Consider the following 24195-nt stretch of genomic DNA (forward strand, 5'->3'; position numbering starts at 1 on the left):
TCTGTCCCACGCAGGCTCCGGCTCCCCAGGACCGCTCCGAACACCGGCCCCGGCCCGCGGGGGCTGCCTCGCTCCCCCACGCAGGCTCCGGTCCCGGGGAGGGGGAGTGGAGCCGATGCCCTCGGCGGGGCCGTGGCCGGGGCGGGGCGGGGCGGGCCGGGGGCGGCGCCAGGGCCGGCTGCGGAGCGCGGCGGAGCGGGGGAGGCGGCGCCGCCGGAGCCGCCCCGGGGAGCGGGGCGGCGGCGGGCGCGGAGCCGGAGCCCGAGCCCGGAGCCCGTGGCCCGCGGCCGGGGCCATGCGGCGGGCGGCGGCGCTGGTGCTGCTGGCGGCGGCGCTGAGCGGGGGGGGAGCGGCGCGGAGCTGCCCCGCACAGAGCCTGGGCTGCAAGTGCGGGACCGAGCGGCCCAAAGCCCCCGGCGGCCCCGCCGCGCCCCGCCGGAGGGTGGTCTGCAGCGGCGGGGGGCTCCCCGCGCCGCCCGAGCCGCGCCTGCTGCCCGACGGCACCGCCACGCTGTGAGTACCGCGTCCGGGCATCCCCCCGCCACCCCGGCCCCGGGCATCGCCCCCCTGCGCCGAGCATCGCTCTCCCTGCGCCCCGCGTCCCCGCGGAGAGCGAGCGCCCACGCGTGGGTCGCGCTGAGCCCCCTCCGTGCCCGCTCCGTGCCCCCGGCGACCGGGGCCGGGCAGGTGCTGGCGGGGACCAGGGGGACGATGGGGACGCAGTCCCCCCGTGTCGGGGAGCGCCGCGCCAACCGCGACTTCTTTTCCACTTATTTTTTCACTTAGCGAGTGAATCCGTCCCAAGGAAAGCGTCGTTCGGTTGTGCGTTAACTGCGTGTAAACGGCACCGCGGCGGGGCGGGGCGGGATAACGGGACGAACCCGCTGTTCCCCCGGTGCGCCCGGGTTTGAAGCCTGGACAGGAGCTGGAAATCCAGGAAACGGCTCCTCCGCGCTTCCCTCCGCTGCCTGAGCGCCGGGGGAGGATGTTTTTGTTTGAAAGTGACGGCTCTTGCTGAAAATATTTGCTGAAAAGAGATTAGGGGCGGTAAGTGGCTTTGGGGTTTGTGCAAAGGGTCCAAAGCCGCCGTTTTTCCCCCAAAAGCCGCCCCTGCGCTGGCTGCTGGGAGGGCTGGGCTGCGCGGCAGCTGGCGTGCCTGCTCGCTGCAGCAGCGAATTGCAGGGTTTATTTATAACTCCAGAGGAGACGTTTGAATTAAAATCTGGTTTGGAGGGCAGGGCCGGCAGCGCCGTTGCTGGAGGGAGCGTCGCGTTCGCCCAGCGCTGTCCCACGAGGGTGGCCGTGCCCACGAGCGTGCCCACGGCCTCGGCCCCCGCCGTCTGCTCCTGGGTGTGTTGTTTGGGTGCTGTGCAGCTGGGCTGGGGGCTGCTGTGCTCCTCGTCCCGTCCGCTCTCGTGCTTGAACCCGCTTGGCCGCGTTGCTGCTCATGCACCCAAGTCGCTGCTATTTCTAAGCACCTCTTGGTTCCCGTGTGCCGTTGGCTGCCAAGGGGCTTCGCTTTGGGGCGACGATGTTTGTTTTGTGAAAACGGGATGGCTGCAAAGGGGACCCAGCTGATGCCACCATCCCCATGTTGAGTGTGGCCATGAGACGTGCCTGTGCGTAGGTGCCGTTGGCAGGGGCTGGAGCACAGTGGCTGTAATGAAAGTGTAAATCATCCCGGAGCAACAACACAGAGTTTGTCCTGAGCTTCCCCTCGGTGCGGGACATGGGAGGCTGCGGGGCAGGGAGAGCTCTGGGCTCACACTCTCCCTCGGGCGGCTTTGCTCTTTATTTCTTTCTTCCAATGGCTTTTTCTTATGCATCAGTTCCTTGCAAATACCTGCAGGGTCTTCTGAGTCCTTCGCCAATTTGTATTTGGGAAAAGCGCCTGATTAGTTGCCTGCTCTGGTGCTTTCTCCAGCCTGGGCGAGTGTGACCGCGATGCTGAGCGGGAGCTGAGCCCTGTGCTGGCCAAGTGGCCACGGTGGGATGTGCTGGTGGGATGTGCTGGTGGGATGTGCTGGTGGGATGGGGTTTGGAGCTGTCTGTGCCGGGCCGGCTCCCTCCGAGGGGCCGGGATGACCGTGCAGAAGCGTTTAGGGCATTACACGATCCCACTAAAACGTGACATGAAACCTACAGGCGTAGGCAGGAACCTACAAATATGCGGTGACCCTGGGCTCTGCTCTCGTGCAGTAAACATGATTTATTCTAAACCCTTTCCAGATGGAACAATCAAAACCAGAGGCTCTGGCTTTGGGAGCGTCTCCTGGAGCCGCTGGGGTGCGGGCAGGGAGCGGAGGAGGCAGCGGAGCCCAGGCACGTGGCAAGGGCTGCACGTGCCTATGGGGACACCCTGCTGGGGACGGCCCAATTCGGAGCCCTGCGGGTGTTCCAGGTCTGAACAGGACTCCTGCTCGTGCCCCGGGGATGCTCTGGTCCGCTCTGTGCTCTGGGGATGCTCCAGTCCCCTCCGTGCCCCAGGGTTGCTCAGCATCAGCGCTGCCCCGGTCGCAGGCAGCGTGGGGTGTGTTGTGTGCGGGATAACACTGGAAAGCAAAGCCCCGCTCGGTTGTGTCCGGCCTGGCCTGGCAGCGGGTGCACGTGTCAGCGGCGATGAGCGGCTGGTGCTGTGCGGGTCGAGGCTCTTCCCAGCGGCTGCTGTCCCGGTCGGGGCTGGGGACACTCGGGTGGCCCGAGGAGGCCGGGTGGCTGAGGTGTCTGCCACCCTGCTGGTCCCTCACCCTGGCTCTCATTTGAGTTTTTCCCACACTCTCGGTTTACTTCTTTATTTATCTTTAATTATTAGGCCCGCCCTGAGGAATCCAGGGCTGCCCCCGTGGCAACTGCTGCTTATTTCCCCCCCCGCACCCGAGGAATGCTCGCTGGCATCGCAGCCCGCGGATGGGCAGAGCAGGGGACGAGGGACGCGCGTGGCCCTGAGGACCTGTGCTGCAGCCAGCGCTGGGCTCGGCCACCGTGTCCCCACGTCCCGGGGGCTGTAGGGGCTTCTCACGGGGAGCCGTCTGCCAAGCGGAGCCGCAGTGGCTTCTCCCTTGGCCCTTTCAGGGATCGCTGCTCTGGGAGGGAGCAAAGTGGGGCCAAGGCAGCGCCCACAGATGTGGAGCTGAAGGGATGATGCGGGGAACAGAAGTGCAGGGAGCCAGCGTGGGGACACGTGTGGGGACACGCGTGGGGGCTGGCGAGCAGGACGATGCTCCCAGGGGTACAATATCCCCGTGCAATGCCCACAGAAGTTGCAAGGCGTGTGCTTGCTGGCACCCGCCCTGTTTTATACCTGGAGGTTCATTCTTGCCCCCAGCACATCGCAGGGAGAAAGGGGATGGGTGCCAGCCCTATAGATCACGTTGTCACCCCGGGTGCCTGGCAGACCTGCAGAGCTTGCCGGCTGCAGCACCGACACAGCCCGGGGCACAGCGCTTTGCCCAGGACCACCATCTCCCCGTGGTTTGGGGCTGGGGCTTTGGCACCTCCTGGGGACGCCCCTCCAGCGCACTGCGAGGTGCCAGGGCTCTGCACACGTGTATTAACAGCGCTTGAATTCCCTCCCCCTCCAGCTGACCCCTTTGCTAATCGCCTAATGGAAAAAGCACCGTGGCCCTAAGGAGGCGCAGCTCGCCGCCCCGGCCCCGCTGTCACACGGGCGGGAGCCCAAACCTCTTCCAGATGTGGAATCCCAGCACAGGCCTCATTTATGTGCACAGCTTGATTGCACTGAAATTACAGATTGTCTGCAGGGAATAGAGGGCTTTGACTTATGACCAATTTCCAGTTCTACTTGAACTCCCCTCTCCGAGGCCAGTTTGTCCTGTGCCCTGCAGATCGTGTCTTTCTCAAACCTTTTTCAGCTTTTTGGTGTTTACTGGGCTGTGGCTCCGGCAGGTTTGGTTTTCCCGGGGGCTGTGGGTTGCAGTGCTGCCCGGTGCATCCCGGCTCTGGAGCTTTCGCCCTCTCTCCAGGGCTGATTTTTCCTGTGCTAACAAAAGCCGAGGGCTGGAACAATAATCTCCACCATCCGAAGCCGCCCGGTGTGACGCAGGGCTGGAGCGACGCCCGCGCACGGCGTGGCGGGGAAAGAGCCCCCGAGCGCCCCAACAAAGTGGGGAGGGGGCACCAGCCATGTCGGGGGGTCCCCAGCGCCGCTGGGCTGGGAGCTGCAGGTCCCCCCCGGGACGTTGCGGCCCCAGAGCCCTTCGGGGTGTCCGAGCCCTCGGCACGTCTGGCCAGCGCCAGGGCCCCTCTCCTCTTCCTCGGACCCCCGTGCGGAGCAGCAGCTCTGCTGGGGCGCAGCCTGCGCCGTATCTGCCGCGAGCATATGCTTTGAATTAATGCACTTGGAGAGCAAAGCGGAGCCGCCTCCCCGCCCCCACCGCGGCCCCCCCTTATTAACCTCCGCGCCGCTGCTTGTGCCGCTCACCCGGGCCGGGGAGCCGTCGTCTCCCCGCGTCCTTTTTTGGTTGGGTCCAGAGGAAGTTTATTGTTTCAGCAGCCCAGTTTCTGGAGCCGTTATTTATCCAAGTGGATTCCAGCACGCTTGAAAAAACAAACTTGTTTTTTTCGCTTTTGGCTCCTCTTTTTGAGATGAAAAAAACACCCAAAAAAAACCCAAAGAAGAAGAAGGGATCTCTCCATCTCCCCACCTGCGGCTTCGCGGGGTCCAAGCCCTGAGAGCTCCAGTGCGGGCGGGATGGAGTGAGGATGCTGAGCCCCTTCCAAAGCTGAATCCCCCCAGGACGGGAGGATGCTCCTTGTGGGGGGTCCCTCCCGCTGCCCGGCCGCCCCCGTCCCTGCTGCTGCGCATCCCCCCGTCGTTTCCGTTTGACTCGATGCTCTGGTCCTTAATCCCCGCATTGTCCGGAGAGACTTTGCCAGCCATCGCTCAATTAGCCGATTATTTTCCCGGTGGCGACGGGAGCCGCCCGCCCACGCAGCGCGGTGCCCAGGGGTCTCAGGGCGGCTGCGGCTCCGGCTCAGGCGGGAGGATGCTGGAGCACGAGGGTGCTCGGTGTCGAGGGCTGGAGTGTCTGCGGGGTCCCCAGCCCATTGCATCGCCCTGTGCCCATCGTTTTGCCCCCAGCCCGGGCTGGGGTCACCTCTTACCATGGTGATTCCTGGCACTGTTGGGGGCACCTCTTGCCGCGGCGGTTGCCGGCGCTGCCGAGGTGCGCGGTCCCAGGCTGGGCTGGTTCCAAGGCACGGCGGAGCGGCGGCTCTGAGCAGCACAGCTGCGCTTTCATGGGCTGCCAAGCCCTGCGGACGGCTGGGACCTGGGGGCACCACGGCCCCTCTGCGCCCCCAGCCCCGCGCGGACCCCGCGAGCACATGGGGAACCACCGCAACCCCTGCCCGCCGGTGGCAATGGCCACCTTGGCCACGGCGAGCCCCGGGAACCGGGGGCAATGGGGTGGGCTTCCAGCCCCACATCCGCTGCCCTCCCCAACCCAGGTGTGAGAACAGGGGCAGCTCTTGGGGTTTGAAATCCAGCCGAGGGGTTTGGGTCTGACCCCGTCCTGTGTGCTAAGGGTCCTGCAGCCCCTGTGCAGCCCGGGGGCCGCTCGCCCGTGACCCCCATGTCAGGGTGGCCTCATGGGCACCCTTATTCCATCGTATTTTGGGGTTTCTCGGTTAACGTCCTGTAAGAGAATAGTGCAGGGAGCCGCACACGGCTCTGGGGCGCGGGGCCGGGAAGTCCTGTGGAGCCTGATGGGAACTTCCTGGGAAAAACAAAAGGAAAACATTTTGGAACATAATATCCATAAAAACAGCAAAACCAAAACAAAACTGTGTTTGAGGATGTGAGTTGTAAGAGGGAAGTGCGACCCAGCTGGCTCCTACAGGACGGGGAGAAGAAGAGCCAGGATCGCTACCCAGAAAAAGCTTTATCGGGAAGAAACTTCTGGCCAAATCGTTACTGTCGGTGCCATTTTTTTTGTGTGCCAAACGCTTGGTTTAGTCGAGGATCTCTTATAGTTAATGAAGGGCAGACCAGGCGCCGAGCAGCGGGGGCTGCAGGGGACAGAGCCCACAGCTCGGGGTGGCCACTGTGCTGGGCCAGTCCCAGCCAGTCCTGCGCTCCCCGGTGGCCGGTCCCCCCGATGGCCGTTCCCTCCCCGATGGCCGTTCCCTCCCCGGTGGCCGGTCCCCCCGGTGGCCGATCCCTCCCCAATGGCCGGTCCCCCCGGTGGCCAGTCCCTCCCGATGGCCGCAGTCCCACGGGTGGCTTTGCCCTCGGCTGCTTTCCCGGCCGTGGGGCGGTCGCTGGCCTGTGGATCACAGGGGGGCCGATCCCCTGGGGGCCGCGGGAGCATTTTGCCTTTTAAGGCGGGAAGTTGTCTTTTTACGGCGGAGGCGCGGATGGTCCCCGGGGTCTGGGAACAAAGCGAGCGTCCCAGGGTCAGCCCCGGGGTGGTGGGGGATCTCTCTGGTGCAGTGACCCCCGCTCGTGCAGGCAGCTGCCTGCTCTCTGCCTGCTGTGCTGGCAGCACACCCGTGGTCGTAACCCCTTGCAAAGCCTTGGAAGGCTCTGATGTGAGCGGGTCTGGTTTGCGCAGGGTGCCTGGCTCCCCCCTGCCCAAAGACCACGCGTGTCCTTGGCCGTGACCCCCTGCCACCCGGGACAGGGCATGGGAGCAAAGATGGGAGGTCTGAGACCAGAGTCTCATGCACCCGTCTGGTTTCTGTGTTTGCAGCTCCCATGGTCCCAAAGGGCCGTTTGAGCAGGGTCCAGCGTCCCCCCAGCTCAGCCCCCAAATGGGGCTGACGTCCCCCCATGTGTGTGCGGCCTATGGGAGCTTTGCTGGGTTGTGAAATTCACTGGAATTAAAACCTTCTGGAGCTGTTGGGGCCAGCATGGCCTTGAGCAACGTCCGATGCCATGATGGGGAATTGTGGGGTGTCGTGGGGCTGCCATGTGTTGTGAGGCTGCTGTGTGCCATGGGGTGCAGTGCTGTGGGACTGTGGATGCTCCAGGACCGATGCTGCTCCGGGACCGTCTCTGCCAGCACCGGGGCTCACTGACCCCCACCAAAGCGGGGTCCCCATGGGGAGGACAGAGTGAGACATGGCGCTGGCCACCGGTTTGTGGAAGCAATTGGAGGCTGGCGATGCCACCGGCCGGGTCACAGGGTCCCGCGGTACCCAGTGGTGGCTCCTCATCGGCACAGGATGTGTCCCAGGGCGGGGGCTGTCTCCCAGCCCTCCCCTCGGGGGTTCGGCAGCCCCCCCGCCGCAGCGCAGCCCCGGGCCGGTCCCGGGCCGGGGGGCGGGGGCTCCGCACACAGCCGCCATTCAGCCCGGCTGCGGAGCCGCCCGTGTGTAAACAGCCCGCCCGGCCCTCAATGAGCTTTTTTTCCCGGTGCCCCCCCGGGCAGGGCTCAGGCTGCGCTGCCGCTGCCCCCCCGGCCCTGGGCGTCGTTTGCCGGCGGGAGCATCGCCGGTGTCTCCGCCGGTCCCCGAGAGCCGCGTCCTGTCCCCAGGCTGGGTCTGGCTCCGCTAATTGCCGCTGCCGCGCTCTAATGAGCTCCTGGCTCAGTTGCCGGGTGCGTGCGCCCCCCTCCCTCCCCGTCACCCCGCAAGGGCCCCTTTGGCCAGCGGAGCTGTTTACTTTGGGATGAAATCTCAGCGCTGGGAGGTTCCCGGGATGGCCGGTGACTGGAGGGGGGTCAGGCTGGTGGGGGGCAAGAGCTGGGCGTGCCACGGGCTCCCCTCCCAGCTGCAGATCCTTGGGGAGTCCTTCTCTGTGCTGGGGTGGGGGTCTCATTGCCCACATTTGCAGCCCCTCTCCCCCAGGGCCGGGTGCAGGAGCGGGGTTGCCCTGAGAGCCAGCACAGCCCTGGGCACCTCCAGCCCGGCGCTGCCATGCGTGTGGACCACATGTGGCATCCCAACACGCCATCGCATCCCATGTCCCCACCTGGCCGCGCAAGCCTGTCCCCAAGCCTTTGCCAACACCACCACCCCGGCGGCACGGCCCGAGCTGCTGCTTGTCACGGTCGGTCTGACCATCCCCACTCCTGCTCCAGCCCCACGGGTCACCGGGATGTGAATGGGGCTGCCGGGCAGGTCGTTAACGGGGCTGCTGCTCTCCCTCTGCTCTTCCCACAGGCTGCTGAGTAACAACAAGATCACGGTGCTGGAGAACGGCTCTTTCTTCGGGCTGCAGGCTCTGGAGAAGCTGTGAGTGCCCGCCGGTTGACTGGGGGTCAGGGTGGGCAGCAGTGGGGAGCAGGCAGGGTTTCCGTGGGGTGCAGGCAGGGCAGGTGCCGGTCCTGCTCCCGACATCGCTGCCGGGTGCTGTGGTGGGGCCGGCACCGGGCGCAGAGTTTGCCATCGGCACCCACGGGCGTCTTGGGGACCCCGGGAGCGGCGCTGGGGCGGGAGGCACCGGGGGGGCCGCACTCTGTGGGGGCCGGTATGAAAAGCGACATTGTCCCCCCGAACAAAGTCAACTTTCTTATCTCTCCATGAAAGGCATCTCTATGGAGGGAGCTGTAATAAGGGGAGATTTATGGCCCCCATATGGGTTTGATCTGTAGGTATGCAGGAGCAGGGACCGGCACACTGAGGGCGTTTTGTTCCCCACCGCGGCCCCACGAGGGTCTCGCACATTCTTGCACGGAGCTCCCGCCACCGGACGCTCCCCTGGTGTGACGGTGACCCGGCTGCCGGCGTCCCCGGGGGGACCGTGGCTCTGCAGCCCCGGGGTCCCCCTCAAAGTCTCCATGCTCTGGAAGAGCGGCTGTCCCGTGTCACCTCCGCTCACCTCTGCTGTGCCGAAACCCCACGTGGGTCGGAGCCGGGGTGCCAGCGCGGCCGGGGGGGCCGTGGGCAGCGCTCCCCATCCCGGGCCAGCAGCATCGCTCTGCGCCTGATTGCTTTCGACAGGAGCCATAATTGTTTTCATCAGGCTGGTCCAGGGCCACGGCGCAGATGTGCCCCATGGAGGGACCGCGCTGGCACAGCAGGGACATGGCAGGGGCGCTGGGCCCCCTCGCTTCTCCTCCTGGGGCTCGTGGGGCCCTTGGCCACCCGCTATGGGTGCTTCGGTGTCCCCCCATGTTGGGGGTGAGCCATTTCTGGGGTGTTTTCAGTGTGCAGGGTGTCCCTATGGGCCACCACCCCTCCAGGCTCGCAGCTTGGCCTCTCGGGTGATTTGTAGCGGCGTAATGAGATTAATGAGCCTGAGCGGGGCCGGTATGCAGCCGAGGCGGCCGCACTCATTAGCGCTGCCCGGCTTGGGAACGTCCTGCCCTTTGCCGGGGCCGGCGCTTCCCCCGTCGGGCTGCGCGGGGGCTCTGCGGGTGACAGCAGCGATGGGGATGGAGTCTGTCCGTCTGTCCATCTGCACCGGGCTGCAGCGGGCGCTGCTGTGCGCGGGAGCTCTGCTGTGGCCGTGGGCTCAGCCGTCGCCACCCGTCTCCCTGTGGCCGTTTCTCGTGCCTGCAGCACGTGTGCTGGGGGTCGGTGGGGGTCCCTGGGGACCTCTGCCTGTCCCCCGGTGGGACAGGGGCTGGCGTGGGTGTTCTCCCTGGGCAGGTGTTTGCAGAACAGGTGTTTGTGGGATGGGTGTTTGCAGGATGGGTGTGTGTTTGCAGGATGGGTGTTTGCAGGATGGGTGTTGGAGCAGTGGGTGGTGGCAGTGACAGTGACAGTGACAGTGGCAGTGACAGTGCAGGTGACCGGAGCTGTTCCTTCAGCACTGCCGCTCACCTGGCCGCTGTGCATCCCTGCCTGCACCGCTGCCTGCACCGCTGCCTGCAGCCCCGGCCACGGCAGCCGGCAGGCCGTGTCTCTGCCCGTGGGGCAGGCAAGCCTTGGAGCAGGGGCTGCAGCTCGGGGGTGTCCCCAGGGCCGTGGAGCAGCGGGTGAGCCCCATGCAGACCTCTATAATAAACGTGCCGTTGCCATATGGATCCCATGTCCTTCCCGGGCCAGTGACAGAGCTCGGCAGGAGCCGTCTCGCTGGTCCCCAGGGCTGGATGGGGCGGTGCCACCAGCACCCTGTGCAGGCCACACACCCGGTGAGCCTCTGATTAGATATGTCCCCCAGTCAGGTTAATAACCCAAATGAGCTTCCTACAGGACATAAAACCCTCCCCGGGCCGTGCTGGCACTTGGGATGCGCTCTTATCCCACGGGCAGGAGATGACCCATTGGGACTCGGCTGCCTGGGGAGCAGTGTGGGGGGACAGCAGCCCCTTGGTGGGCACAGGGCGCGATGCTCCGTGGTGCACAAGGCTCCACGGTGCAGGGGGCTGGCGTCCCCCCCATAAGCATTGGGAAGCTTTGTGCCTTCCCTGCACCCTTTGCAGAGATAACGAGGGGGAAACGGGATGAAAAGCTGCTAACGAGGCTCTTGCACACCCCGAGGTCTGTGTCTGTCCACAGGGACCTGAAGAACAACCTGATCAGCACGGTCCAGCCGGGTGCCTTCCTCGGCCTTCCTGAGCTGAAGCGCCTGTAAGTGCTGGTGAAGCCCCTTGGGGACCCCTGGGGTTGGTCCAGGGGGAACAGGGACAGTGGGGACCCCCCAGCCCTGACAGCCCCGCTGTTGCTTTGCAGGGACCTCTCCAACAACCGCATCGGCTGCCTGAGCGCCAGTGTGTTCCAGGGGCTCCCCAACCTCCTCCGGCTGTGAGTAGCTCCCTGGGGACCCCCGGGAACCCCCGTCCCCCGAGCGGAGCCCCCAGCCCCTGCCCAGGGCACCGCCGCTGGTTCCGCACCTGGGGGCTGTCGCGGTGCCAGCGCCGGCCCGGGGCTCGTGGGGCTCATCTGCCTGCATCACAGCTACCAGCTGAAAGTTGCCATTTAGAGGAGGAGAGAAGAACAAAATAGATTAAAGCCACATGGAAGTGAGTGCAAAATGGAAAAGACGTGAGGGAGAATGGAAGGTTAGTGAGGTGGTGCAGCTGATGGCAGAAAGAAGTGGGTAATGCATGGCATAAAATCACAAGGTGGTTAAAAAACTAAATTAATACAAAGGTGGGTTAGTAAAGCAAAACTAGAGACAGTGATATGTCAAATAGTACAAAAAGAGGCTTAGTGTCACCTGTTACTGAAGCAGGAGTCTACAGCCAGCAGCTTCACGTCTTTCGTTGTTGTGGCAAATGTAGATAGATTTGTTTATAAGAGTGTTTAGCTACACTAAACATTGTCTCTACTTTCACCTAAGAAATAGAACATCTAACTAAGGAGAATTTGACCATCCCCATGCCCACCCTCGCCGGTGCCCCTGGGAGGTGTCCCCCCCTCATAGGTCCCCCCACGCCACTTCTCTCCCATCCCACAGGAACGTGTCCGGGAACATCTTCTCCAGCCTCCCGCCCGACGTCTTCGATGAGCTCCCCTCCCTCAAAGTCGTGTGAGTGTGCCCCGGGATTCGGGCTCCCGGAGGGGTCGTGCGGGGGGTCTGGGGGCTGGTGGTGTGTCCCAGGCGCCCCGTGACGCTGTCCCTTGCAGGGACTTTGCCACCGAGTACCTGACGTGCGACTGCCACCTGCGCTGGGTGCTGCCCTGGGCTCGCGGCCGCTCGGCGCAGATTTCGGAGCGGACGGTGTGCGTGTACCCCCGGGAGCTCCGCGCCATGCCCCTGCGCGGCACGCGGGACGGCCAGCTCCGCTGCGGTGAGCCGGGGCCGGGGCGGGGGCGGCGGCGGGGGGGGGCGCGGGCTCACCCGGACGCCTGTGTCCCCCGCAGCGGGTGCCCCGGAGCTGCACACCCACCACCTCATCCCGTCGCTGCGCCAGGTGGTTTTCCAGGGCGACCGGCTGCCCTTCCAGTGCACGGCCACCTACCTGGACAACAGCACCCAGATCCGCTGGTACCACAACCGGCAGCCCGTGGAGGGGGACGAGCGCGCCGGGGTCATCGTGGAGGAGAGCCTCATCCATGACTGCACCTTCATCACCAGGTCTGGGCTGGGGTGCGCAGGGAGGTGGGGTGAGGATGGAGATGGAGGTGGGGTGGCAATGGGGATGGAGATGGGATGGAGATGGGGATGGAGATGGGATGGGGATGGGAATAGGGTTGGGATGGGATGACATGGGAATGGGAATGGAGGTGGGATGAGGATGGAGAGAAAGATGGGATAGGAATGGGAATGGAGATGGGATAGGAATGGGGAGGATGATGGGATGGGAATGGGGCAGGAGATGGGATGGGAATGGGGAGGGAGATGCAGTGGGAATAGGGATGGGCTGAGATGGGAATGGGGATGGAGATGGGAATGAGGACAGAAATGGGATGGGAATGGGGATGGAGATGGGATGGGGAAGGTGATGGAAATGGGATAGAGACAGACAGGGGGATAGGGATGGAGTTGGGGACAGGGATGGGGACAGGATGGAGATGTGACAGGCCAGACACTCATGGCCACGGGGCTTACTGGTAGTGCAGTGAGTGGGCTGCCAAGTGTGGGCACCTCCTGCGCTTCATGGTCTGTGTCCCCATGTCCCCAAGCTTGGGGGACCGCTGCAGCGGTTCTCTGTGGGGCAGAGCCGCCGTGCCAGCGTGTCCCCTCTGCCCGCAGCGAGCTCATCCTGTCCAACATCCACGTCTCGGCCACCGGCGAGTGGGAATGTGCCGTCTCCACCGCCCAGGGCAACGTCAGCAAGAAGGTGGAGATCGTGGTGCTGGAGACCTCCGCGTCCTACTGCCCCGCCGAGCGTGTCACCAACAACCGCGGGGACTTCAGGTGGGGACGCGGACGGGGCGCGCGGTGCGTGCCGGGGGCAGGTGCCGAGGGTCTGGGAGCGATTAACGGGAGGCGCGGGGGCTTTTGAAGGGCTTCCCGTGCCGGCGGCTCCGGCAGCGGAGGTGTTGGAATTTCTCTGGCACGAGACGAAAGGCTCCGGGCGGCTCCGTAACCCCGACGGGGCCGCTACGGAATATAAATTACTGGTATAGGCAATCTGGCTTAAATTAGTGGTGCCCACCCCCTCCTGCTGCTTCCCAGTTTGCTGAGCTGGGATTGGAGGGGCAGCAGCTTTTTGGGGAGCATCACCCCCAGCCCCCCCCGAGCTGTGGGGGGACAGGGGCTTGCTGGGGGGCTGTGGTGTCCCTTGGAGCTCAGCGAGGTTCATTATTAATAATATTGAGGTGCTGGAGCAAGCTGAGGAAAGGGAATGGAGCTGGGTGGTGTTGGACTCAATGGTCTTGAGGGGCTTTTCCAACCCGAGCGGTTCTGTGATTCCGTGAGGGCTCTGGCGCTGGGGGTGCAGCGGGGGTGCTGCTGTCCCCTGTGCCCCCTCTCACCGCTCTCTGTCCCCGCAGGTGGCCGCGCACCCTGGCCGGCATCACCGCGTACCAGCCGTGCCTGCAGCACCCGTTCGCGGCGGGGCCGGCCGGGGGGGGCTCTGCCGGCGGGGAGAAGCAGGCGTGGCGGCGCTGCGACCGCGCCGGGCGCTGGGAGGAGGGCGACTACTCGCACTGCCTCTACACCAACGACATCACCCGCGTCCTCTACACCTTCGTGCTGGTGAGCTGGGCACCGGGGGGCCGCCCGTGCCGGGGGGCGGTGCAGGCGGTGACCGTCCCCGGGCCGTGCCGCCCCGCAGATGCCCATCAACGCCTCCAACGCCCTGACCCTGGCTCACCAGCTCCGCGTCTACACTGCCGAGGCGGCCAACTTCTCGGACATGGTCGATGTCCTCTACGTGGCCCAGATGATCGAGAAGTTCATTGGCTACGTGGACCAGATCAAGCAGGTGATGAGCACTGCTTTGTCCCCAGCCCCGCCAGGTGCTTTTGGGGTGGAAAAGCACGAATTGGGGTGTTTGCCACCATACTAGACCCACTTGCTGTCCTTGCAGCTGCCAGACGTGATCGTGGAGATGGCCAGCAACATCATGCTGGTGGACGACCACATCCTGTGGATGTCGCAGAAGGAGGAGAAGGCTTGTTCCAGCATCGTCCGCTCCCTGGAGAGGATCGCCGCCCGCACGCTGGGCAGCAACGCCCAGCACATGGCGGTGGTGAGGGGGCTGCACGGAGACGGGGCTCAACGGGGGCGAGGAGGTGGATGGGCTGCTGGTGAGGGGTTCTGCCCATGCCGAGGGGTCTCTCTGCCCATGCTGGGGGGTCTCTCTGCCCATGCTGCGGGGTCTTTGTCCAGCCAGGGGTTCTCTCTGCCCATGCCGGGGGGTCTCTCTGCCCATGCCGGGGGGTCTCTGGCCATGCCAGGGCTGATGTCCACCCCGCGGTGCTGTGCCTGGCAGAACTCGCGCAACATCGCGTTCGAGGCGTACGTGGTGAAGCCCGAGAGCTACGTGGGGCTGAGCTGTGTGGCTTTCCAGCGGCAGGATGGGGGTCCGGGTGGGCGTCCCCCCGAGGCCGAGCGGGGGGCTGAGCCCACGCCCGACCAGCAGCTGCGGCTGCGCTGCACCACGGGACGGCCCAACATCTCCCTGACCAGCTTCCACATCAAGGTACGGGTACACCGGGGGAGGGGGGGGTACAGAGGGGGTGTCCCCTGCTCACCGTCCCCCGTGTCCCCGCAGAACAGCATCGCCCTGGCCTCCATCCAGCTGCCCCCCAGCCTCTTCGCCAGCCCCGTCCCGGCCGCGCCGCTGGCCGACTGCAAACTGCAGCTGCTGGTTTTCCGCAACGGGAAACTCTTCTGCAGCACCGGGAACTCGTCCCGCCTGGCAGACGATGGCAAACGTCGCAGCGTGGCCACCCCCGTCATCTACGCCGGGACCTGTAAGGGGATGTGGGGACTGGGGGTGCCCTATGCGGGGGGTTTCTTGGGGGATGGACCAGGGCAGTGAGCGTCCCCCTGTGCTGGAGCGGGTTGAGAGAAGGGAACGGAGCTGGGGAAGGGGCTGGAGCACAAGCCTCCACAATTTGGTGGAGCTCCTTGCAGAGCGAAGCCATCCTTGGGAGGGGCAGTGTGCCCGTGGCATGCAGTGGGGGGTCCCCCATCTTTTGGGGAGCAGGCAGGGGCTCTCTTGACCCGCTCACCCCTTTTCTCTGTCACCACAGATGGCTGCGGAGTGGGGAACCTCTCGGAGCCGGTGGCCGTGTCCCTGCGGCACCCCGGGGAGGGCGCGGACCCCGTGGCCGCGTACTGGAACTTTGAGGTGCTGGGGGGCATGGGGGGCTGGAGCGCCGAGGGCTGCCAGCTGGCGTCGCGGGAGCCCAACGTCACCTCCCTGCACTGCCGCCACCTCAGCAACGTGGCCGTGCTCATGGTAGGTGTGGGGAGCGGTGGGGTCGGGAGCCCTGTCTGGGGGCGGTGGGGGTGACGTGGGGGTGACATGGGGGTGACGTGGGGGCGATGTGGGGGTGACGGGCTGTGCTGTGCCGTGCAGGAGCTGAGCGGTTTCCCCAGCGAGGCGGGGGGTGCCGGGGAGGTGCTGCATCCTGCCATGTACACCTGCACGGCCGTGCTGTTGCTCTGCCTCTTCACCACCATCATCACCTACATCGTCAACCACGGGTGAGTGCTCCTGTGTCGGGGCGATGGCAGGACGTGTCCCGCTGGCTCTGCAACCACCTGAAAGGAGGGTGTAGCATGGAGGGGGTTGGTCTCCTCTCCAGAGGAGCAAGTGATAGGACAAGAGGAAACGGCCTCAAGTTGTTCCAGGGGAGGCTGAGGTTGGATCTGGGGAACAATTTCTTCCCCAAAGGGCTGTGGAGCATTGGAACAGGCTGCCCAGGGCAGTGCTGGAGTCACCAGCCCTGGAGAGATTTGAACAGCTTATAGATGAGGCTCTTAGGGACGTGGTTTAGTGCTAGATTTAGGTTGTGGTTGAGCGTCTCTTCCAACCAGAATGATTCTGAGATTCGAAGTCCTTTGCCCATGTGTGTGCCCGGATTCCCTCCCCGCCCCGCTGCCGGGCTGGGCTGTGCCGAGCATCCCTGCGGGCAGCAGGAGCCGCGGCTCCATGCGCTGCAGATCATCCCCGCTGCCGGGCTGGGCTGTGCCGAGCATCCCTGTGGGCAGCAGGAGCCGCGGCTCCATGCGCTGCAGATCATCCCCGCTGACAGGCGCCCACCGTGTGTCTCTTCCAGCACCATCCTCATCCCGCGCAAGGGCTGGCACATGCTGCTCAACCTCTGCTTCCACATGGCCATGACGGCCGCCGTCTTCGCGGGAGGCATCACCCTCACCGGGTACCTGATCGTCTGCCAGGCGGTGGGTACCGGGGAGGGGGTTCAGCCGCGCCGCTGCCCGGGGCTGCTCTGCCATCCCCCGCGGCTGGAGCGCCCCCGTCCCAGCCGCCACCTCTCTCCGCAGGTCGGCATCATCCTGCACTACTCCTCGCTCTCCACGCTGCTGTGGATGGCGGTGACGGCCCGGGTGCTCTACAGGGACCTGACCTGGAAGGCGCCGCGGCAGCCGGACGGGGACACGTCCCAGCCGGCCCCCAGGCCCATGCTGCGGTACAGACACCCCTTCCCTCCCCAGCCCCATGGGGAGCCAGGGCAGCATCCCCTGCCCCTGTCCACAGCCTGGCGCAGGACTCGCTCTGCCAAACAAGTCCGTGCTTCCCGAGGGCTCGCTCCGGGCACACGGTGACACCGTCCCCTCCATGCAGGTTCTACCTGATCGCTGGCGGGATCCCCCTCATCATCTGTGGCATCACCGCAGCCGTCAACATCCACAACTACCATGACAACAACCCCTAGTAAGTGTCTGTGTGCCCCGTGTGCTCCTCCCTGAACATGCTGCACCCCCTGCCAGGGTGGGGGAACCGGCGGTGCCGGGAATCCCGGCAGGCTGGGGAAGGGCGGGTGGGATCGTGCCCAAGAGCTGTCTGTAGGAACAATTCTTCCCCAAAGGGCTGTGGGGCATTGGAACAGGCTGCCCAGGGCAGTGGTGCAGTCACCATCCCTGGAGGGCTGGACAGACGGGATGAGGTTCTCAGGACATGGGGCAGTGCTGGGGTGGGGAATGGTTGCACTCAACGATATTGAGGGTCTGTTCCAAACAGAATGATTTGATGATTCTGTATGTTGGGCAAGCAGCAGCCAGGCTGCCACCAGCCCGTCCCTTTGGGTTGGGGATGCTGAGCATTGCGGTGCCACATCGTGGGGCTGCTGGCTGTGTGACAACCCGGTTCTGCTCACCAAACCTTCCCCATGCAGCTGCTGGCTGGTGTGGCGGCCCAGCCTGGGCGCTTTCTACGTCCCTGTGGCTTTCATCTTGCTGGTCACCTGGATTTACTTCCTCTGCGCTGCACTCAGCCTCCAGTGCCGGCCGTCGCACCAGAAAGATGTCCCCGAGCCGCTGGAGCCACCGCCGCGGCTGGGCACCGCCGGGGACCTCCTGACGGACTCCGGGTCCATCTCGGTGACACTGAACTCAGGGCCACCCTGTCCCGAGCAGGACGGCGTCTACTCTCTGCAGGTGCAATTCTGGGCGCTGGTGACCACCCACGTCCTGTATGTGGCCCTATGGACTTTTGGCGCCTTGGCCGTGTCCCAGCGCTGGTACCTGAACATCATCTTCAGCTGCCTCTACGGCGTCACCGCCGTGGCTCTGGGGCTCTTCATCTTCACCCACCACTGCGTCCGGCGCCGGGACGTCCTCAACTCCTGGTTCTCCTGCTGCCCGTCCTACAGGAATGCGCTGCCCATGCAGGCGTACGTGCACCCCGGGCTGGCGCCGGGGGACGGCTCGCAGGTCTTCATCGGCTGCGACCCGGAGCTGGCTCGCTCCGCGGCCTCCTCCTCCTCCTCGCCCAGCAGCGCGGGCTCGGCCGGCGGCCGCTGCAAACTCACCAACCTGCAGCTGGCCCAGAGCCTGGAGCTGGACCCGGCCGAGGGCAGGACCGCCGGCAGCGCCCGGCACATCGGCAACCTCCCCGGCCGCCGTGGCCACCGCAGCAGAACTAAGCCGTGCCGCGACGGGAAGCATCACCGCTTGAAAACGCTGCGGGGCCCGTCCTCGGAGCATCCCTCCAGCGAGAGCGGCAGCCTGCACAACAGCCACTCCGAGAGCTACCACAGCGGCAGGAACAGCCCCAGCAGCGGCGGCCGCACGGCCCCGCGGCCCCCCCAGGACACGGAGGGGGGTCCCAGCCCCTCGGAAGGCAGCGACAGCGGCCGGCGGGCGCCCGACCTGGCCGCGGCTCGCCGGAGGAGAGACAACCCGCGGCACGGCGCTGCCGAGCGCGAGGCCAAGCGCCGCTCCTACCCGCTCAACCTGGGCAGCCACAACGGCGGCCTCAAGGGCAGCAAGTACGACATGGACCTGGGCGGCGCCGACGGCGCGGCCGGCATGAAGACCGGCCTCTGGAAGAGCGAAACCACCGTGTGAAGATGGAGAAGGACCAGACGGCTGCAGCGCCGCAGAATTTCCCTCCAGGAGCCGCAGCCGCGGTGCCTTGGGGCTGCGGCGCTGTGGGAATCGCCACGTGCACTAGCGGGATGGGCAGCGCGGCCAGGGCTGCGGCTCCCCCGGGCTGGGGTGGTGCTGAGCCCAGCCTGCTCCCTGGGGGGCTCCGAGCATCCCGGGGGTGCGGGGTGTCCCGGCTCCTGCGCAGCCCCAACGGCAGCCGAGCTTCGGTCACTGCTGCACGGCACTTCAGACTGATCCTAAATGCTATTTTATAATATACAGAGGAAACAAATGTCTATTTTTCAAAGCTATATTATTGAATGTATATACGTAGAGACAGATCAGTGAGTGATGCGAGTGCCTTGTTACCCACCAGTGTTCTCCAGGAGCGGGTGAGCCCGCTGGCACTTTGGCAAGAGCCCGCTCCTGCCGCGACTGCAATATTCCCGAAAATGGGACCGGACCAAGTGCCCTTCACACGCCGGCACTGGCACCTGAGCGAGCTGCTGCTGAGCCACCCGGAGAGCAGCTGCTCCCCCGAAACCGGTGCAGATGCTGAAGTTTTGGTCCGTCAGTGTTAGATGCCAGCGTTACGCGGCTGCCGAAGGAAAAGCCATATTGCGAAGCAAGCACAAGGTGAGAGGAGCCTCAGGCGATGTCTGCACTGGTTTAACACCAGACACTACAATCTCGGCCAGAAAGGGCCTCCGAGCCCGCAGAGGCGTCAGCTATGCAATGGGCCGGGCTGGCAGAGCTGCCGCCGGAGCCTTCACCGACCCTCTGCCAAAGCACCAAAGAGCCGAGCCCGGGGCAGAGCCCGGAGCGGGTCCTGAGCTGCCCCGGGGGCTGCACGCACAGACAATCCTTGGGTTTGCTCTTCGGAGGGCAGAGAAACCCCCCAGGTACCAGCCTTGAGCTGAAAGTGCTGGGGCAGTTCCGGGGAGTGCGGGAGAAAGATGCCGATTAATTAGGGACCCGGTTCAGTCGAAGGGCTGGAACTGGACAAGCACTTATTTTTCCCCGTTTCAAAACAAGTCCTCCTTTTTTTTTTCCTAGAATGCAGATTTTTTTTAAAAAAAAGCCATGCTGCAGGTGCCGGAGCCGTCCCCCCCGCTCCTGAGGAGCCGAGGTGGGGAGCGCCCAGCCCTGCGCTGCAGCCGCTGCCTCCTCCGCCCTCCCCAGCCTCCCCCAATTCACACTTCTGCGTGCAAATGAGTTGAATTATCGCGCTACCTCCCGAGGGCCAGGCGGGGGCCGGGGGGAACCATGGAGCCGTGGAGGAAAAAGCACTTAGCGCTGGATTCGTCTCGCATTTGGAGCCGCTCACCTCGGTTCTGCTGCGGGTCTCTGCCCGCCCGGCGGCTCAACCGGTGTTTAATCCAGTTCAAGTCCTTGTGGCCGTGTCGCAGCCCACGCGGTCGTGCTGATGCTGAGCTGTTATATCTGCTTGCTGCACTGTGACAGTATTATAGAAAAAGCTTTGTATTATTAATTACACTTTTTATTTGTCTGTTTACATTACAAGCGAACGACATATCAACAGAGAGCTTCTGGCAATAACCCGGGGGAGGGAGGGGAGCGTATGCCAAAGACGTCTTTAAAGGGGTCTCTTTTGCATTTTTATATAAATAGAACGTTTCTAGCAGATATGTTTTGTTTAATATATTAAAGATTTGCCAATCTGCCAAGATCTACTGTTATTTCTCACAGACCTTGTGTCCAAATACACTGGGCATGGCGAGGGCGCTGTCTTATTGAGAGCAGCATTGCTGCGTTCTGCACACACCAACCAAAACCACGTCTTCACCATTTCCAGCACGTCCCTTATTTAACCCAAACCAGGGGCGTTTTCCCTCGGCAGGTGAAGGTGTTTCCCAGACCCTCACAAACTCATTCTGACTAAGAAGGTGAAGCACGAGAAGGGGAGACCATCCCTGGAAAAGCAGCGCTATGGAAATCCCACACCATGAAGGTGCTGGAGACATCCCCCTGGGCATCACCCCCGCCCCGCAGGGCTGGGACTCACCAAAACACCTTTTACCAACGAGAGAGAAGCCAGAAACCAGTCCCAGCACCTGCGCTTCCATCTATTTATAACAGAAATAGAACACAACCCCAAGCCGTCACTCCGCACAAAGCCCCATTTTGGTCCAGAAGCCTGGGGACGGCGCCCACTCCTTCCCGCACCCCGCTCCTGCGGGCGACTGTCCCTCATTGCCGTCAGATGCCACAGCTCTGGTCCCTGCGGAGCAGGGTCCTCCAGACCCCGCGGGCGCCGCCGTCAGGGCCAGCCCTTGGCCTCGCTGAAGGCGCGGATCTCCTCGGGGCCGCGAAGGTACTGCTCGATCTCGCTGTCGGAGATGGGCTCGTCCCCGCTGACGGCCGAGCCCGCGGCGCCGGGGGCTGCCGTCCGCAGCCGCTTCCTGGGCTGGATGAGGCAGGGCGGCAGCAGCGGCCTCGCGCTGCCCTCCCGCCGGCGTTTATTCCCCTCGGGACAGCCCTTCTCCGGCGCCACGGCGCGCGGAGAGCCGGGGGAGCCCTCGCCCGGGGCCGCAGCGTGCTGCTCCTCTTCCTCCTCCACGCAGAAGGCGTTTTTCAGCAGGAAAATGCGGTGCTGCAGCAGGTCCCCGATGTGCTTGACCACGGTTTTCTTGTCCAGGTTGAAGACCCTGAGCCAGGCGAGCTGCGAGGCCATTCGCAGCAGGATGTCCAGAAGCTCCTTCAGGCGCAGGTGCGCCGGGGGCGGCAGGTCGACCCCCGCCGCCCTGCAGAACCGCGCCAAGGGGCAGCCCAGGCGGGCGCCTGGCCGCAGCGACTGCCACGCCAGGAAAGCCGCGGCCGTGACGATGGGGACGGGGTGGCGGCCGGTCACCAGCCACGTCTCGCCAGCCAGCTCCACCAGCTGCAGCGTCCGGGCCACCATCTTCTCCTTGTCCTCCACAAACGGGGCGGGGACGTCAGCCGAGTGCTGGAACAGCCGAAAACTGCAGGAGCAAAGAGCCCATCATCAGCGTCGGGGCACCGGAAAGCCACACCGCGCATCCCGACTGATGTGGCGGCAGGAATGTCCTTTGGGACAAACACACCCTGCTCCTGCAGTGGCTTCTGCTCATGTCACCTCACTGCCCACTCTCCAAACTGGGGAGAAAGGGGCAGGAAGAGAAATCACAGCCCAGGCTGTGAAAAACGAGGCAAAAAAGGCACTGCAGTGTGTAAAAATGCAGCGCATATACGGGCCGTTCCCCCAGCCCACCAGCCAACACCAGTAAACGTGCCCCCCAGCACGCGGGGCCGCAAGCTGCACCAGGGAACGCGGGTTTGGATGACATGGTGTCGCCTCGGTGCCCCAGCACAGGTCACCCCGCATCTGCTTGTGACTCCTGCCCTGCATCTCACCACCTTTTCCACCCACAGGACACTGAAACGAGCCCCATTACCTGTTCAGGTGCGTTGTCACCAGATCGGCCAGGCTTAGCGCCGGCACCGACAGCCCCAACTCCTTCTGCAGGCTGAGGAAGACGCCGGCAAACAGCTCCTGCTTCGCGTACAGGAGGGAGCAGATCGTCCCCATCGTCAGGGGCCAGTTGTGCTGCCGACAAGTCACGAAGACGCAGCAGCCGCCCAGGAGCTCCTTCTTCTCCAGGCTGACCAGGTGGAAGGCCGGGTGCTGCACGGCTCTCTGGAAGTAGGACACGGCCGTCTCCTCGAACACCGTCGGGAGCTGCAGGACTTTACAGAGATCCTGGACACGCCTGATCCCTGTGAGAAGACACGGCCCTTAGAGACCAGCTCAGGGAGCTCCCGATACACGTCTCCTCGATATCGCACTGCAGCTTTCACCCTGCCCAGGCAAAGGCGCAAGAGCCGCCCGGTTCCTGCGGACACCACGAAAAGCCCTCCCGAGCCCCCCTGCGCAGGTGAGGCGGTTTGCTGAAGGCTGGTGCTGGTGGGACGCAGGACTAACTACTTTACCACCAGCTCCGAGGGTTTTCACCCCTTCAGAGAGCATCAGAAATACGTTAAACGAACTAGAGCTGGGCAGAGAGCAGCGAGAGGGAATCGGGCACAAGGGAACGTAGGGCTCGCTCTTACCTCGCTGCACACAGCGGCTCAGCTGCTCCTTCTGGCCGGTGCTCTGGGAATACGCCACCTCTGAAAAACAGCCGGTGTCAGGCCAGGTGACACCAGTGACCCTGGGGGTCGGTGTCGTTTAGATTTCGGGAAACGCCCACAGCACCGGATTTCAGTTTTGAGAACTGCCGGGTCTGCGGGGGCACTGACCGAGTCCCATTGAGGAGCCGGAGCCCCCTCCAGCCATCGCTCCTCTGCAAACAACCAGTGACCGAGTCCCATTGAGGAGCCGGAGCCCCTCCAGCCATCGCTCCTCTGCAAACAACCAGCAAACGGCCCCAGGGCTGCTCCCCGACATGTCAGAGATTAAAATCGTAGAATCACAGAGTCATTTTGGTTGAAGAGACCCTCAAGCTCATCGAGTCCAACCACTGCCCCGTGTCCTGAGAACCTCCTGTCCGTCTGTCCAGCCCTCCGGGGATGGTGACTCCAGCACTGCCCTGGGCAGCCTGTTCCAATGCCCCACAGCCCTTTGGGGAAGAAATTGTTCCCAGATCCAACCTCAACCTCCCCTGGCGCAACCATTAGCCCAACACTGTCACTAACCCATGCCCGTAAGACCCTCATCTAAGCAGCTTTTAACCCCGCCCGCTTTTTAAACCGCCCCAAGCAGCACAGCCCGTGCTCTGAGCCCCAAACCCGGCAGCGCGGGGTCGGTCTGACCCTGCAACGGACACGCCACGCCGGGGAGCGGCTTTTGGGCGGACGGACTCGCTGTCTGTGCGGCCGGACCCGCTGCCCGGGCGGCGCGGGGCCTCACACCGACCCCAACCGAGCCTGTCCCGCCGGTTCCCCCCGCCGCTCCGCGCACCCCGGCGGTGCTCCTCGTCGCTGTAGGTGGTGGTGAGCAGCCCCTCGGCCAGCACGCAGCCGCAGGCGGCGCACACCAGCTGCTGCTGCGCGTACAGCGCGTCCTCCAGCAGCTCCGCCGAGCCGCAGCCCGGGCAGCGCCGGCCCGGGGCCGCCATGGCGCCGGGGGACCAAGGAGCTCGACGCACCGCGAACAGCCAATCGCGGAGCTCGACGCATCCAGAACGGCCAATCGCGGCGCCGCTCTGTGTGCCCCCGCCCAGCAGCCGCCCGGCGCGGGCGCCGCCCCCCTGCGCTCCGCGTTCCGGGGCCCGCGGGTTCCGCATGGGGACAAGACGGGCCCGGGGGCGCAGCAGCCGCAGCTCGTAGTTCTCATCCTCGTTAGAAGTGTCAGGGCTGAGCTGCATCCCCCTCTAGAGGCCCCATGTGCTGGGGGCTCTGGGATGTGCTGGGGGCTCCAGGCAGCCCCAAAGTGCTGGAGGGCTGTGGGATGGGCTAGGGGCTCTGGGTAGCCCCCAAAATGCTGGGGGGCTCTGGGTCACCCCACTGCCTCTCATTGCCCGCGGGACAAGGACGATGAGAGCACGATGACAGCACTGGGCGCTCCGGCAGCGCTGACCCCTTCCAGGCCGGACGCCCTCAGGACAGCAGGAGGCTGATGTCCTCGCTTTTCACCCCTTTTTCATCCCCTGCCCACAACTGGAGGGTCATCACACCAGGGGCTGGTGCTGGTGATGGCACCGGCTCCTGGCCAGGAACCTTTCACACAGTGATTCATTTTTTGCTTTACAGAAACTCTCGATTCTCGCGATGCGGGGGAGCTGGTCCGGCAGGTTTCCCCACCCCGCCAGGTGCTTCCGCAACCCGCACGGGGATGGAACCAGCCCCAAAATACCTGGCGGGTGAGGAGTTTCGGGCAGCAGAGCTGGTCACGAGGAGGGGACGGC

At 64.6% G+C, this 24195-nt stretch overlaps 2 protein-coding genes across 3 annotated transcripts; one reads left to right on the top strand and one right to left on the bottom strand.

Moving 5' to 3' along the window:
* The first annotated feature begins 231 nt into the window (after positions 1–231).
* ADGRA2 (adhesion G protein-coupled receptor A2) lies at positions 232–19995 on the top strand. 2 transcript variants are annotated; one of them, XM_082072801.1, is made up of 19 exons: positions 232–513; positions 8128–8199; positions 10411–10482; positions 10585–10656; positions 11312–11383; positions 11482–11645; positions 11719–11932; positions 12551–12715; positions 13294–13498; positions 13578–13727; positions 13833–13994; positions 14238–14447; positions 14520–14721; positions 15004–15212; positions 15333–15460; positions 16036–16159; positions 16262–16407; positions 16563–16652; positions 17113–19995. In XM_082072801.1, the coding sequence occupies exons 1-19, from the start codon at positions 296–298 to the stop codon at positions 18284–18286; spliced, it is 3849 nt and encodes a 1282-aa protein (XP_081928927.1). In that variant the 5' UTR covers positions 232–295; the 3' UTR covers positions 18287–19995. The 2 variants fall into 2 exon arrangements, with proteins under 2 accessions (XP_081928927.1, XP_081928928.1); XM_082072802.1 differs by having other exon boundaries at positions 14316–14447.
* Positions 19806–23409, bottom strand: BRF2 (BRF2 general transcription factor IIIB subunit). The gene is made up of 4 exons (XM_082072803.1): positions 23250–23409; positions 22400–22459; positions 21745–22066; positions 19806–21291 (listed from the first exon to the last, which is right to left on the bottom strand). The coding sequence occupies exons 1-4, from the start codon at positions 23404–23406 to the stop codon at positions 20589–20591; spliced, it is 1242 nt and encodes a 413-aa protein (XP_081928929.1). The 5' UTR covers positions 23407–23409; the 3' UTR covers positions 19806–20588.
* Positions 23410–24195: the final 786 nt, after the last annotated feature.

Source organism: Streptopelia decaocto (genome assembly GCF_964273445.1).
Source record: "Streptopelia decaocto genome assembly, chromosome: 25".
Lineage (NCBI taxonomy): Eukaryota > Metazoa > Chordata > Aves > Columbiformes > Columbidae > Streptopelia > Streptopelia decaocto.